The sequence below is a fragment of the Lutjanus erythropterus genome, chromosome 2 (genome assembly GCF_056507025.1).
Source record: "Lutjanus erythropterus isolate fLutEry1 chromosome 2, fLutEry1.hap2, whole genome shotgun sequence".
NCBI classification, from domain to species: domain Eukaryota; kingdom Metazoa; phylum Chordata; class Actinopteri; order Lutjaniformes; family Lutjanidae; genus Lutjanus; species Lutjanus erythropterus.
The window spans coordinates 8868656-8882126 of NC_139318.1; the positions used below are offsets into that span (position 1 = coordinate 8868656).

Genomic DNA, 13471 nt, shown 5'->3' on the forward strand with positions numbered 1-13471 from the left:
TCTCTGATGTATCCCGTGTTTTCCCGGAAGTTAGTGATTAGCTTGCACCAGCTAGCATGAAACAGAGGATTATCTTGAATAAATTATGGATTTCTCTGCATTTAAACATTTAGCACGCAACCTAACAAAATAACATGTCTGAAGTTTTTAGACATTTTAGTATGGACATGTTACTTATGGTAGCTTTAAAATAATACACATTGAGCCAAAAAGAAAAAGTCCTTTGTCCAAAGTCCAAGTCCAAATATTTCAAATGCAAGTCCCAATAATATTCACCCAATAAAGTGATGAAAAACTGTACTTTTCAGCAATAAACAACAAAAAAACAGAAACTAAATTTGTTTTGTTCAGTTCAGTTTTGCAAATTCCAGTCCAGAGTAACCCATCCTCACAAACAAATTAAATAAGGATCTCTGGCAAAGTTTCAGTTTTATTTAGCTCATGGTTGGGCCAAGAGTTGTCGCCTATGTTCTGTTTTTGACATGTAGAAGAGAAAATAAAAAGAGGCTGTCATTTTATTTTATCCATGTTGTATTTATTATTTTCTTATTAAACACAACTAGGTTACCGACATGTGGTGTTGAGACCAAGACCCTCTTAGACCCAACAACAATATCATAGTCCATCGCAATGTTTCTCTATGGACATCGTCATATGCCAACTTGGTAGACATCACCAAACTCTAGTTCAGTTAAGTTAGTGAAAAACTACGGTGGACACAAAATCTGTCAAAAACCATATTTAGAGCCATTGTTTGGTTTTTCCGTTCTGGGCTTCTGTAGAAACATGGCGATTCATCATGGCCTCTGTGGAAGAGGACCCACACCCTCTGTAGATATAAACAGGTCATTCTGGGGTAATGAAAACACAGATTCTTATTTTCAGGTGTATATACACTAATGAAAACATGCTACTGAATATTATATTATTCTGCCAATAGATACCCCTAAATCTGACACACTGGGCCTTTAAGAAAATGCTATCAAATATTGTACAATGAATCCTCAAGTGGAAATGCATGCTTACCATAACTTCTTTTTGTTCTTGTTGTACATTTTGTTCTCTTTCGTGATTCAAATGATTGTGTAGATTTCATTATTTGCAGTAGCTGTGCTTGGCATGTCTAACTGTGTTTAATCTATACCAACATGTAGGGCTCTGAGGAGTGGGTATTGATTGAAAAACAAGAAACTTATCAACAGGACCATGACTGGAAGGCAGAAGAAAAGAACAAATCTCTCACATCTGATTCCTCATGGGACAAAAAGGAGCTGGAGAAGGAGATAGACATTACCAAGATGATACATAAAGAGGTAACAGGGTATGACAGGAAAGAAATGAAAAGCCATATTGATGAATTTCCATCGACAAAATTGTCCAGAGAGGCAGATGAGCCTCGGCCAACGAACAAGAGTCGTTTTGTGATTCAATTATCTGAGAATGTAGACTCGCTTCAAGACAAATCTCAAAGCAAACCATCTGTACGCTCTGACCCTGAGGCAAGCAATGATGTGGCCCTGGGCTCACGCCAGATAAAGGCTTCCAAACCGAGGAAAAAGAGGAGACCACAGAGCTTAAACCTGGGAATGCCTGCCGAACTCATCTACAGGAAAGCAGGAGACAGTGATTCTACTGGGGAAGACAATGAGGGCTCCGATTCGGACAACACTCCAGAAAAATCCTCTACTACAGGAAATCATTGTGGTTCATCGCCAGGGGTGATGATGAAAGATAGTCAGGGAAAGGATCAGTCTGTCAGGCTCTATAAAGACAACAAACAAGAGAATATATCACTAGGAGATGGCAGGGAAGTCTCCACTCAAGGTGCAGAGCAAGTTAAGAGAAAAGTGAGTCCAGTTGGGAAGACAGATATTGACTTAGGCTCAGTGAATGGACCCCGGAAGATAGAACATGATAGTTCATTAGCAGGTGTTAAAGGGGAGGGTGTAATGAAGGTACGAGGGAAGGGCTTTATTGACAACAAAGAGCTAGCTGAGGTCAAACTGCGACAGGTAAGGACACATGAGAGGAAGATCAGTAGTTCTGGGGGAGAGGATATCGAGGGTTTCATGGCAGACAGGGGTCAGAGGACATCTTTCCATCGCCTGTCAGGCAGCAGCTACCAGTCGGAGATCACCAGGATCGTCCCTCTCAAGCCAGAGCGATCGAAGAGCATAGCGTGCAAGGACGAAAGGGACAGGACAGGACCAGACGAGCCACTGCGGGCCTTGAGAAGAGAATACCGCTGGTCGGTCGGTTCTCCGGAGGGGCCCTCGGACCTCAACTGGACCGACGTGTCCACCTTCCATCCGGCATTCGCGGCAGATCTGGAGGCTAAGACCGAACATCCCGAAGATCAGCCTGGCAGGGGACCCACGGAGAGCCAGTCGTTCGGCTCAAAGATTTCAGCACTTCCCAAAATGCCTCCCCCAATCCCGCCGGTGAAAACGCAGAAGGCCAGGGAGTCTGGACTAATACTGCGGAACAGCCGAAATGCCGGCAGGGAGCCGAGCCTGGACGCAGCCAAGAAGAGACACTCGGTAACTCTGCTTGGCATCTGCTATTGAGTCATTGGAAAAAAAGCATCGCATGAGCTTCAGACAGACTCGCACGCCATTTTTCTTTTTTTCAGTGACTTGAAACACCCATCCATCTTACCTGTCCGTGCCTGTACGAAGAGCAGGCGGAGCGGTACTCTTGCTCCGTCTTGTGGCAAAAACCAATTTAAAAAGTTTGGACATTTTCCCATAATGGCAACCCAATTTATCCCCCTCCTTCCCATTGCCCTCAACATGCACCACAATGTCTGGCAAATCTGTACAGCTCACCACTGGCTGTGAAAGTTTAAGAGAAAAAAACAAGACAAAAATCAATACCTCATGTTTTGGTTGTCGGTTTGTCTTCGCCCTCTCTAACTTGTGAGCCTCAAATTTCATTCCAGCTCACGTTGCTCTCTGTCAGAGGGTGGCAAGGAAAGAAAGACTTACATATTATCATCGCTCTGATGATTTTTGCACCATCTCTGTGCCATTTTCAAACTGCAAACACAAAACAAATGATTTATTGCATACTAATATTACAAATTAAATCACTCATTTGAGAAAAGGGCAGAATGTACTGCCATCCATTACTTTGTTAGACAGCTATTACCTCCCCAAATTACAGACAAATGAAGTGTAGAATTGGTTTGCGCACAAATGATTGAGAAACTACATCAAACTGACTTACATCAACGATATTTATAAAATGTCTTTGATCCTTCAGATTGGTGATCATAAATCAAAAATCTGATGCATTATTCTTCCTCTACCCCACCTGGATAGAAAGCTATAAACACATTGGTTCCTCCAACTGTGAAGCCCCAGCAGGCAGCGAGCAGCCAGACACCACAGCTCAGTGCCTGACACAGTCAGATTTGCTGCTTTCATTTCACTGTTGGTATCATTAGGAGCTTGCACGCGTTTGGCACTGGAATGAAAGGAATCTGAAGTGAATAGACATGACAGCTTTCATCATTTCCCACCTTTTCATCTGAGTAAAGCTCTTGCATATATTGGATTAAATAGGCATGAGAAGAGGTGTTGCGTAGCTCTCACTGGCAAGTGACAATCGTATCAAGATCAGATTGAACCCAGGGAGTGTGGGAAAACATTAGGTGCTCCTCCAAAACATGCGGACCCACTCGCACAGTCATTCTGACAGGCTTTGAAACGCTTTTATTGGACATTCAACTGTATTATTTGACAACATTTGAATCCTCCCTAGTTGAAATTCAAGGTGCGTAGTGTTGCAACGCTTCCTCAGTTGGTCAATGAGTGGCTGCTGCTATGCTGAAAACCTGCTCATTATACGATCTGCACGATTCTCCTGCCCTGCCTCTGCTAAATCTAACAAATAAACTTGGCTGTAGATGTTTTTGTTGCAAAAAGCTCACCTCTTTTCTGTCCTCGAAACTGTATTGCTGTCTTTCTGTGATACTGTAGAGTAGGGCTTGAAATTTGTGCCTGAATCCATTTGGACCCGACTGGATCTGAACAGAGCCAGTGGGCTGAGATTGGGTGTGGCTGAATTTCTCACCTAAACTTGGGTTTGAGTCACTTAAAAGACATTAAAAACACTGAATTATTCGCTACTCTGAAATGTGTGGCTATATTCAGATTAGAGCCCGACTGATAAGAGATTTTTGAGACCGATACCGATTTTAGAAAGGAAAAATTCACAGATATGATGACTGATATAGTGTTTTTTTGAGACTGAATTAAAATAGACCTTTTCTATGTGGATTGTGCACTGATTTTGCACCGATATGACTACGCAAAGGTAGTCAGAAGACTGTTTTCAACAAATACTTAATTAAATACAACAAATGACTTAATTATAGAATTTTATATCACTCATCCTTTAGAATTTGGACAAAAATATATTTTCAGGGGGTTTTAATCTGTACTATTCAATTATGTTAGAGAAAATATATTTTAAAAGATCAAACTCTTGGCTATTAAACATTGTAACGGGCCAACCTTCCTGGTGATTTTTTTTTTATAAAACAGAATTTTTTGCAGCTGAGAACTTGAATTTTGTCAACTCTGCCAGACACACGAAAAAATCCTCCTTACTTAATTAGCTGTGTAATCATAAAGTTTGATATATTTTTAGTCAAAAAATAAATACCATTATAATGTCACCCACTTACAGTTTCTGTTGATAATGATATAATTTGACTGGTGATAAACAACATATATCATTTATAACAAGAAAACACACAACAGGTGAAACAGTGAAAGTTTCTGTTGACATGAACTCAGTTTATAAATCCTTATGAACATATATTTAACAAATATGACAGGAAAAAAAAAACATCTGTATGACTTCTCTATGACAGAGTTGACACTTGTATGTTGTGATGTGTCCAGACTTTTTTTGTCTTATTATTTATGTTTCTTTTAATACATTGAAAAAAATACAATTTTTTTAACACATTATTCAATAATTATAGACAGATGGATGGATGGATGGAATATCTCATGGAGCTGACAAAATTAAATCAGCAGTATAGCTGTATATAGTATATATATACAGCTATATACTATAGTATATAGCATATACTATAGTATGTATAGCTATACTAGTATAGTATATATAGATGGCATTTTTTTTTAAATTAATTTGTAAAAAAATATAAATTTCACCAGTGCTTGAGCAGTGTTCCTGCCTTTTTTTAAACCAGAAAGAGAGACAGTGGTCCTTAGTGTATACCTGAACCTTTTTATGCCTGATTAAATCATGTTTTTGTAAAAATCTGACAGAATTAGCAGAAATCTGAGACACAACATTTTCATAAAAAACAGGGATAATTGTAGTAGCAGTTTTTAAAATCTATGTTATCATACAGTGTTGTTAGTTTTAGATTTTGAAGGCTTTTAACATATTTTTAAATAGTTTGAAGTTGGATGAACTTCTGTCTGGGACAAGGTTGTTTTCTGGCACAGAGCAAGTTTAGAAACTTAAAAAAATAAAGCAAACCAAAACATTTTATAAATTACATATGTTCCATATATATGTAAATCCTGTAATAATAAAATAATAAAATTTCACAAAAAATTATTTTTAAGTCATGATTTGTTCCTGGTCTCATGAATGGGTGATATATTTTATTTAACATGTTGAATTACCTATATGTAACATATATGCCAATACTGATAAATGTTCAATTGGCCCGTATGAGGCCAATATCAGACCAATGTATTGGTCGGGCTCTAATTCAGATTTGGAGTCTCACTGATCAGTCCACCAGGATCCCAGTTTAGGTCTGGAGTGAAATATTTGTTGCTCAGAACACACTGAGCTCATGCTTTCAGGCTCCAGTCAAGCTCTGCTGGTAGGATGTGTGTGTCTGTGTGTGCTGTCAGTCCACTGGCCACTTCAGCTCGTGCTAACCTTCACCTGCTCTCTGTGCTCTTTCCTCTGCTTCCCCCTGCAGGAGCCTGTCTCCACTCCTGCCATTTATGAGGAGCCGTTCGCTGATTTCAAGGTTATTCATTTGTATTTAAACCCGCTTCCGTATGCTCTACCCATCATCTCTTTTCCTCTCTGCAGCCCTCGCGGCTAAACTGCATGCCTCCTGACTTACTGCACCAGTTTCTCCTCATATAATGACGTGTTTCTTTTGGTTGGCTACTCAGATGCCCTCATCCATCATCATGATCAGAGTTTGATCAGGGCATCCAGTCTATGTGTTCTAAACAGACTGTTGCTGCCATGATATACTGAGATCTAATTAGCTAATGTGCTTATAATTGATGTAAGTGGAATTATTTTAAATCGACTGCCTCAGGAGCTTCTTTGTGATTCAGTGGCTCCCCAAACTTTTTGACTTGTGACACCTTAAAAGTTTTCAGGCTAACTAACTGCATAACAGATAGAGAGGCTGCAAGGTCTTTATTTCAGGCTATTTTTAAAATCTAGAAATCATTGTCGTAGAACCCACATGTTAACTAAAAATGGAAATGTTGCACTCTTGTATAATCTCCATGGAATGCTCAACAACATGGGCTCAGGGGGCTTCCTCATTCATTCTGTTCAGGAAAATAAACTTTATTTTGATTATTTACAGTCCTTATAGAGTGCTGCAGGGATGACCTATTTTTATAGGCCAACTCGGATGTTAAAATTGTTCTGGTTCCCTTGAGAAAAACCCAAGGGTATTTTTCGATTGAATTTTGGAATATTGCAGAAAATAAACTCTGTAGCAAACTTAAGTTTATGATTTTGTTTTGCAACATAACCTTCACAAATGAACACTACTTTTCATAATTTTTGAAGCACAGATGCAATTACCAGAAGTAAAGAGATAATGTAAACAAACTACACCAAGGTTGCATGACTTAATGTGACCACTACTAAGGGACTAGTGTTAGGTGTGACATTTAATGTCCCTAACAACCTCCGTAGTCTAATTTAGATTCCTTTTAACAGCTACCTTTTTAAAGACGCATAAAACCTTCAAAATTCACCAGTGGGGTATTTACTGACACATTTTATGTCGTAAAACAAAATGTTAAAATCTTTCAAGCTTGTGTTAACCAGATCTTATGTCAGAACAGAGATCCTGTTCAAAAAATCCACTGACTTTGAGATGAGTGACCCGAAGGGCTAATATGCTAACTCATTTCTGGGTTTTAGGACTCCTTCTGCCTGCACTCTATTAAACGTATCTCTGTTATGTCAGGTGTCTAGCTGTTTCTGTCCTTTTAATGCTTAAAATTAATTAAAAGTTACAAGCTAATTTGAACTCATTTAAATATATGTAAACCAAATCACATGAATAGCACTAATCAGCAGCTGAGATGGCTGCTATCTGCTAGTTACCATTAGCAACAGTCAAATGTTAGCTGTCTTTTATCTGCACCATCGTTAGATTTAGCTGCTGCCTTATTTAGTTATGTGGAATAATAAACTAAATTACGAACATATAGGTAAACTGGTTCATTAAATGTGTTTATTTCAGTTAATTAGTATAGTTTAGCTAAACGTGTCCATGGTTAGATAGCTAGAGTGCAGTTAGCCACTACAGTTTGACTTGTTTTTTAGCTGTTTTTTCAGTTAATGCAAATGTAGCAAAAAAACAAAACAAAAAAAACCAAAACAATTTTCCTTGTAAAATAGGCATCAAAAGGTCAATTCTGGTCTTAACTTAATTTTAATCACATATGTAGCTACTGCATTTAGCCTCTGCAGGGTCCAGTAGCCTGAATGATACTGAATTTTTTGGGCTGATGCCGACTGACATAGGGAATTAAAAGTTTCCATACTGATGTAATGGCTGATATTCTTTACTTAATAATAAAATTCATTATTTCAATGACATCAGTGGAATGAAGCAGTACACTTAACTGAGAATATAAGGATGACAAGTAACTAGATTTCAAAACAAAACAAAACAACAACAACAGGTGGCCTGGTAGCTCAGTTAATAGAACAGGCTGTGAGTCCTCTGCAGCAGCTGTGGGTTCAACCTCACGTACTGCCCTTTTCTGCATGTCACCCCCCACACTCTTCCGCTTTTCTATTTTAACTTCAACTGTTCTTTCTAAAAATAAATAAAGGCATAAAAACAACACAAACAGAGCAAAATAGCCCATATATTAAACTTGAATAAGAAAAAGGATCCCAAAAACATACAACATAATTTTGTTTCATAGAAATATTTCCTTTTCTTTCTTTTATTTATCTCGTGACCCCTTGGGTTGTCCTAACCCCTAGTTTCAGAACCAAGGTTGCAATTCAACTCCTATTAACTTTTCATTTCTGACATGATTGCATGCCCTGTGATTTTCTACCGTATGATTAGGATACATTGCATGTACACCATAATGGCTTTGAACTCCACCCTCGAACGTCTGGATGATACCTCCATCACATTCCATGATACGCTCCTCATCCGCCATCTGCAGCTAAATAACCTTACAGAGTGGTGATCCTGTGTGTGTACCCGCCTCAGAAGGAGCTCGGGGACAGGAGGCCCCAACCGAGCATACCCTCAGAGGAGGAGCAGGAGCGGGACACGGTGGCCTGCATGAGGGAGACCCACCTGGGCATCGAGCGCAAGTGCTCCAGCATGACGGTCAGCTCCACGTCCAGCCTGGAGGCCGAGGTCGACTTCACCGTCCTCATGGACCTCCACTCCGGCGTGGAGGACTTCTCCAGGGGAATGTCGGAGCTGGGGGAGAGAGAGCGACAGCCCGAGGTGGGCCGGGAGGACTTTGAGGAGACCTCCAGGTTCTACTCTGCCCGTCTGATGGGCTCCCGGGACAAGTCTCCCATCGAGGAGAAGCTTCCAGAAGAGAGAACACATCATGAGGTAGACAGATGAGTGTATTCATCCTTCATCATCATCACACACTGGATTCACCCTGCCTGGCTGGACTTGGAGCCATAACTACCCAGTTATGCAATTTTTATTTATTTTTTTGTTTTTGGACCATTTCCATTGTTTGAATTTTGTTATATTTTCTTCATGTTTAATTTTGTTCAAAACTGCATATTTTATTCTCTTTGATGTACTCATTCATAAATTTTTCACCCACTTTATTTTTGTCAGTTGCGTCAGTGTTTCTTTGAATTCCCCCGCTGTTGCGTCATCATTTGCATGTTGTCATCCTCGAAGAGAACGTATTTCAGTGTTTGTTCCTTTAAGTTAACAGTGTTCAGATGCTTTTATCTGAAATGTACGCTGCCTCTAAGCAACGCAACGTTTTTCAAAGGTCTTCAGAGGTCTCGCTGTCAAGAAACTGCTTGATGTTGTTTGACTTTACTGTTTGTGTTTCGTGCAGCCTCCTGTGGCGAAGAAAGACCCCAGCACTGTGAGCGTGGCCCATATGCTGAAGAGGGCCGACACCAAGACGGAGACGCATACGAACGGATCAGAGATTCACCCCAACATCATGAATGTCTCACCGCAGGTAAAGCAACAATGAGAACAGAAGCGATGTGAACAAATCTTATTATACTTTCATGTACAGTATGTTGCTGTAAATTCACACATCTGCTGCCTTTGGTTTTTCAAACAATGGCTCCACTGCTTCAGCCAGCGAGCAACATTGTCATTTACAGTAAACACAATGGCCAGATATTTTTTAATTCATTTAATTTCTTTACCACTTTTAGCCTAAAGTCAGCTTCATGTTTTTATTGAGACCCAATATTTGCTAAAGCAACTGTTTGACATTTTGGGAAATATACATATTAGTAACAGATAAACCTTTGCTAAATGTAAGATATTAATAGTTACTTAATGCTTATTATAGCACTAATTAAGTGTTAATGCTTATTATGGTATTAACTAATCTTAATAGCATTAATTAATTGACCATTATTGTAAAATGTTAGCCATATTTGCTTTCTTGCTGAGAGTCAGATGAGATGATTAATATCATTCAGTATAACAGCCAGCAGCCTGTTAGCTTAGCTCTGGCTAATAAAGGCTGAAGAGAAAAAAATACCATCTTGTTGCAGACTGATCCATCTCCATCCAGACTCCATCCTCTGTTTCTGGTGGCTCAAACATGTTTGAACACGTCCAGTAAAACTACTAGAAAAGCATCCATTTGACACTTTATATAGCAGAACAGAGAAAAATGCTCATTTTTACATTGTTTTGAGACCCAATTTTGTATACTTAGCAATGTTTTTTAATCATTCAGTTTTGACTGGGCAGTTAACAATACATGTCTCAAGCTCAGAGCACACATTTACTGTGTTTTTACACAGACTTGTTTGAAGGTTTGGGAAGAACACTTTCTTATTGAGAAATTAGATGATCTGTCTTTTCAGTGTAAGGTCTGCAGCAGTCTGTTAGCTTAGCTTTGAATAAAGACTGAAAATTGGAAATCTGCTAGCCTATCTCTATCTGAAGGAAACAAAATCCACTCACTGGCACCTTAAAGACTCACTAATTGAGATTCATCTTGTTTTTTTTTACTCCATACAAAAATGAAAGTACAAAAGCAGCACATTCTGGTTTTACAGGAGGTCTAGGAGTGGTGTGGTGTGGGAGTCTCCACTGATTTCTTGGAAGTCACTGTTGTTTTTAAAAACGTTTGTTTTTGTATGGATTAAACAAACAAGAAAGAACATGTTAATCAGTGATCTTTACATGTGTGGTAGCTAGTAGCCTTTGTTAACTCTGGACAGAGCCAGGACAGCTGTATGCTAAACTAAGCGAACCAGTTACTAACAGTAGCTCATACATAGATGTAGATACTGCATTTTCCCCTGCTTTTCATTGGAGGGATGCGCCAACATGGCCGCCATATTGGTCAGGGGACGACGCAGCTCCTGATGCATGCGTTTATATAAGGCAGGAAATCTATCTAAAATTAAATTAATCACAACTCTAAATTTTGAACTGATTTATAAGCAGTTTTTGTGGTTATTAGAAAAGCAAGGCCTGTATTCAGAAATATATATATATATATATATGGTTAAATTAAATCTCTTTAATCTTCTGTAGATAGTAACATTAATATTTCAATAATATAATATTTGAAATGAACTTACCCCTCATAATTAGTTTGTAAGTATTTTCTTTTTTCTTACTGCATGTAAAATGGCTGTTATTTTTTAATTGTAGAAATAAATGAAGACTTAATTAATGAAAAACACATAATTACTGCAAACACTAAAGTTTAACAATTAAATATAATTCTGGCAGGCTTCATAACTCAGTTTTAAATATGTTTTTAGTAGAATATTCACGTTTTAAGTCACACATTATATACAAAAAAATAAACTATATCCAGTGTATCAGAGGGGTTGTGTTGAGCTGCAGTGTAACACTGAAAATGAAAGCACCAGGGAAATGACTCATGTCCATTTCATTTTTCTGTATCTGACATGAATTAGCTTAACTTAGCATCAGGACACTAAACCCCCTCTGAGCTTCAAGGAGAAATAGAGATATCATATATTTACTGAAATAAATCATAAAATGACCGTTATATCAAGAAAACATGATAAGCTGAAATACTTGCTTTTCTGCCAACAATGATTTCAGGCTGGAATAACAGTTTTTGTTTGCCTGTTTCATGTTATTCAGAGTTCAAACTAATGCCAAATGTTCCCCGAATGAGTCAGTGTCTGTTGTAGTTGAGTTGTAAGAAATCATTAATAATCTTACAGAAGGCATAGATGTGTATAACGGTTTAATTGAGCAAAATGTTAATGGAGATTGGCAGGTAGTAATTTAAGTCAAACTACAAAGTGTATTTTGAGAGCAGTGGGTTTTTATTTTCAGGATAACAGGCTTAACTTTACATTGACAAACAGCTGACAGTTATAAACAGCTGATCAACTTACAGTCGAGGACTCGTCGTTACTTGTTATTGTTGATTTATGATGTCACCTACGTCTTGCGCTCCAGCAGCCTGCAGAGCTCTCCCTTGAGTCTGGGGAGGAGGGCTTGGTGGGGAAACAACTCGTCCTCAACCATAGATTATATATTAAAAAGGATTTTGATCTATTTAATATACTGAGGAAAAAACAATCATATTTCCCAAAATATCCTACTAATTCTTTAACATGTATTTTCTGTATGAATTAATCAAATACTTATTTTTTGCTCTTGTTCCTCTCCTCTATTTTATATTTAATACGTTGCTGCTGATATATTTTAAGCTACAGTATTGGTGGAAAGGGCAAGTGAGGGAAACATCACAGGATCAATCCTATCAGTCACCCAACAAAGACTTGAAATGAAGAATTTAATATTTCTGCAGAGCTGTGGAGCTGGTCCTGATTAGAGGAGGAAGCATTTTCTTTGGGCTCCAGTGACGTGACGGCCATATTCCCCTGACAGGGATGACATAATAGCATCATTATGGAGTGATTAAAGTATTGACAGTGTATTAATGAGGATGATGAAAGCAGGTGCGAATCCCATTCATCTCCGGAGGCGAAGATTTGAGTGCCGGCTCTGGCTGGCTGTCCCACAGGTGCCTTATTAAAATGTAATCATCGCTGGGCTCTTTAGCCATTCAGCTAATGGTGTGGATGAACTTCGGCAATGATGTAGAGAGGGTGCCTTTGAAGTGCCACATCGGTGTTGAGTCGAATTTTCTGAGATGTCAGAGTAGGACACAGTAGTGTGTGTGTGGGTGTGCGTGCATGTGTGTGTGTGTATGTGTATCTGCAGCAAATGGAAGATGACATCATGTATAGGCAGACAAAGATCTCCAGCACCGACGCTGTTCGGCCAGCAGAGGGAGTCATGTAACGCCTGTCAGCACAAAGGCTCGCCTGCTGCCAGCTGTCTGCGTGTCATGACAGGCTTTAAAATTGAGTAACATGTGCCATCAGACAGTTGTAAAAGGAATTTGTTCAGTTTGATGATCCCCTTCATAAACAGTTCATCAAGTTTACACACGCTGTCAGTCATGACTGTGAAATATGTTGTCAGTACAAAACCTTTCACAACTCATTTAGGCAAAAGTTGACATGAACAGAGCTTTTTATTAATGTCCCTACTTGTTTGACACTTGAAAGGGGCAGTGCATCCCAAACTCAAAAGCACATATTTTTCCTCTTAACTGCAGGGCTGTTTTAACATCTAGATTGTTTTGATGTGACTTGCAGAATTCTGGAGACATTGCCTGTAGGGATGTCTGCCTTCTCTTGCATATAATGGAGCTAGATTGCACTCAGCATGTGGTGCTCAAAGTGCTAAAAAATACATTTGAAAAAGTCAACAGTGATGTCTCTTTTAAAAAAATCATGACCAGCTTACTCAAAATAATCCACAGATCTTGTTGTGAACAGTTTCATGTAGGGACTAGTTTCTTTCTAGTAAAAAGAAAGTAGTTCTGTTATTAAACTTCTGCTGTTAAAAAATTGAAAAACTCAACAATTAGTGTCTTTTTCCAGAAAAAATAACCAGGTTACTCAAGATAATCCACAGATCTTGTAAGTGAGTAAA

The 13471-nt window shown here is 38.8% G+C and overlaps 1 protein-coding gene across 10 annotated transcripts in view; it reads left to right on the top strand.

Moving 5' to 3' along the window:
* Positions 1-13471, top strand: part of LOC146331157 (band 4.1-like protein 1) — a 150287-nt gene that overhangs the window by 126160 nt on the left and 10656 nt on the right. For 5 of the 10 annotated variants that reach the window (XM_084727501.1, XM_084727490.1, XM_084727529.1 and 2 more), the window contains 4 exons: positions 1155-2540; positions 5981-6031; positions 8501-8860; positions 9333-9461. In XM_084727501.1, the coding sequence (XP_084583627.1) occupies positions 1155-2540; positions 5981-6031; positions 8501-8860; positions 9333-9461 (1926 nt within the window). The remainder of the gene's footprint in view (positions 1-1154; positions 2541-5980; positions 6032-8500; positions 8861-9332; positions 9462-13471) is intronic. The other 5 variants (XM_084727554.1, XM_084727563.1, XM_084727544.1 and 2 more) reach the window with 4 other exon arrangements.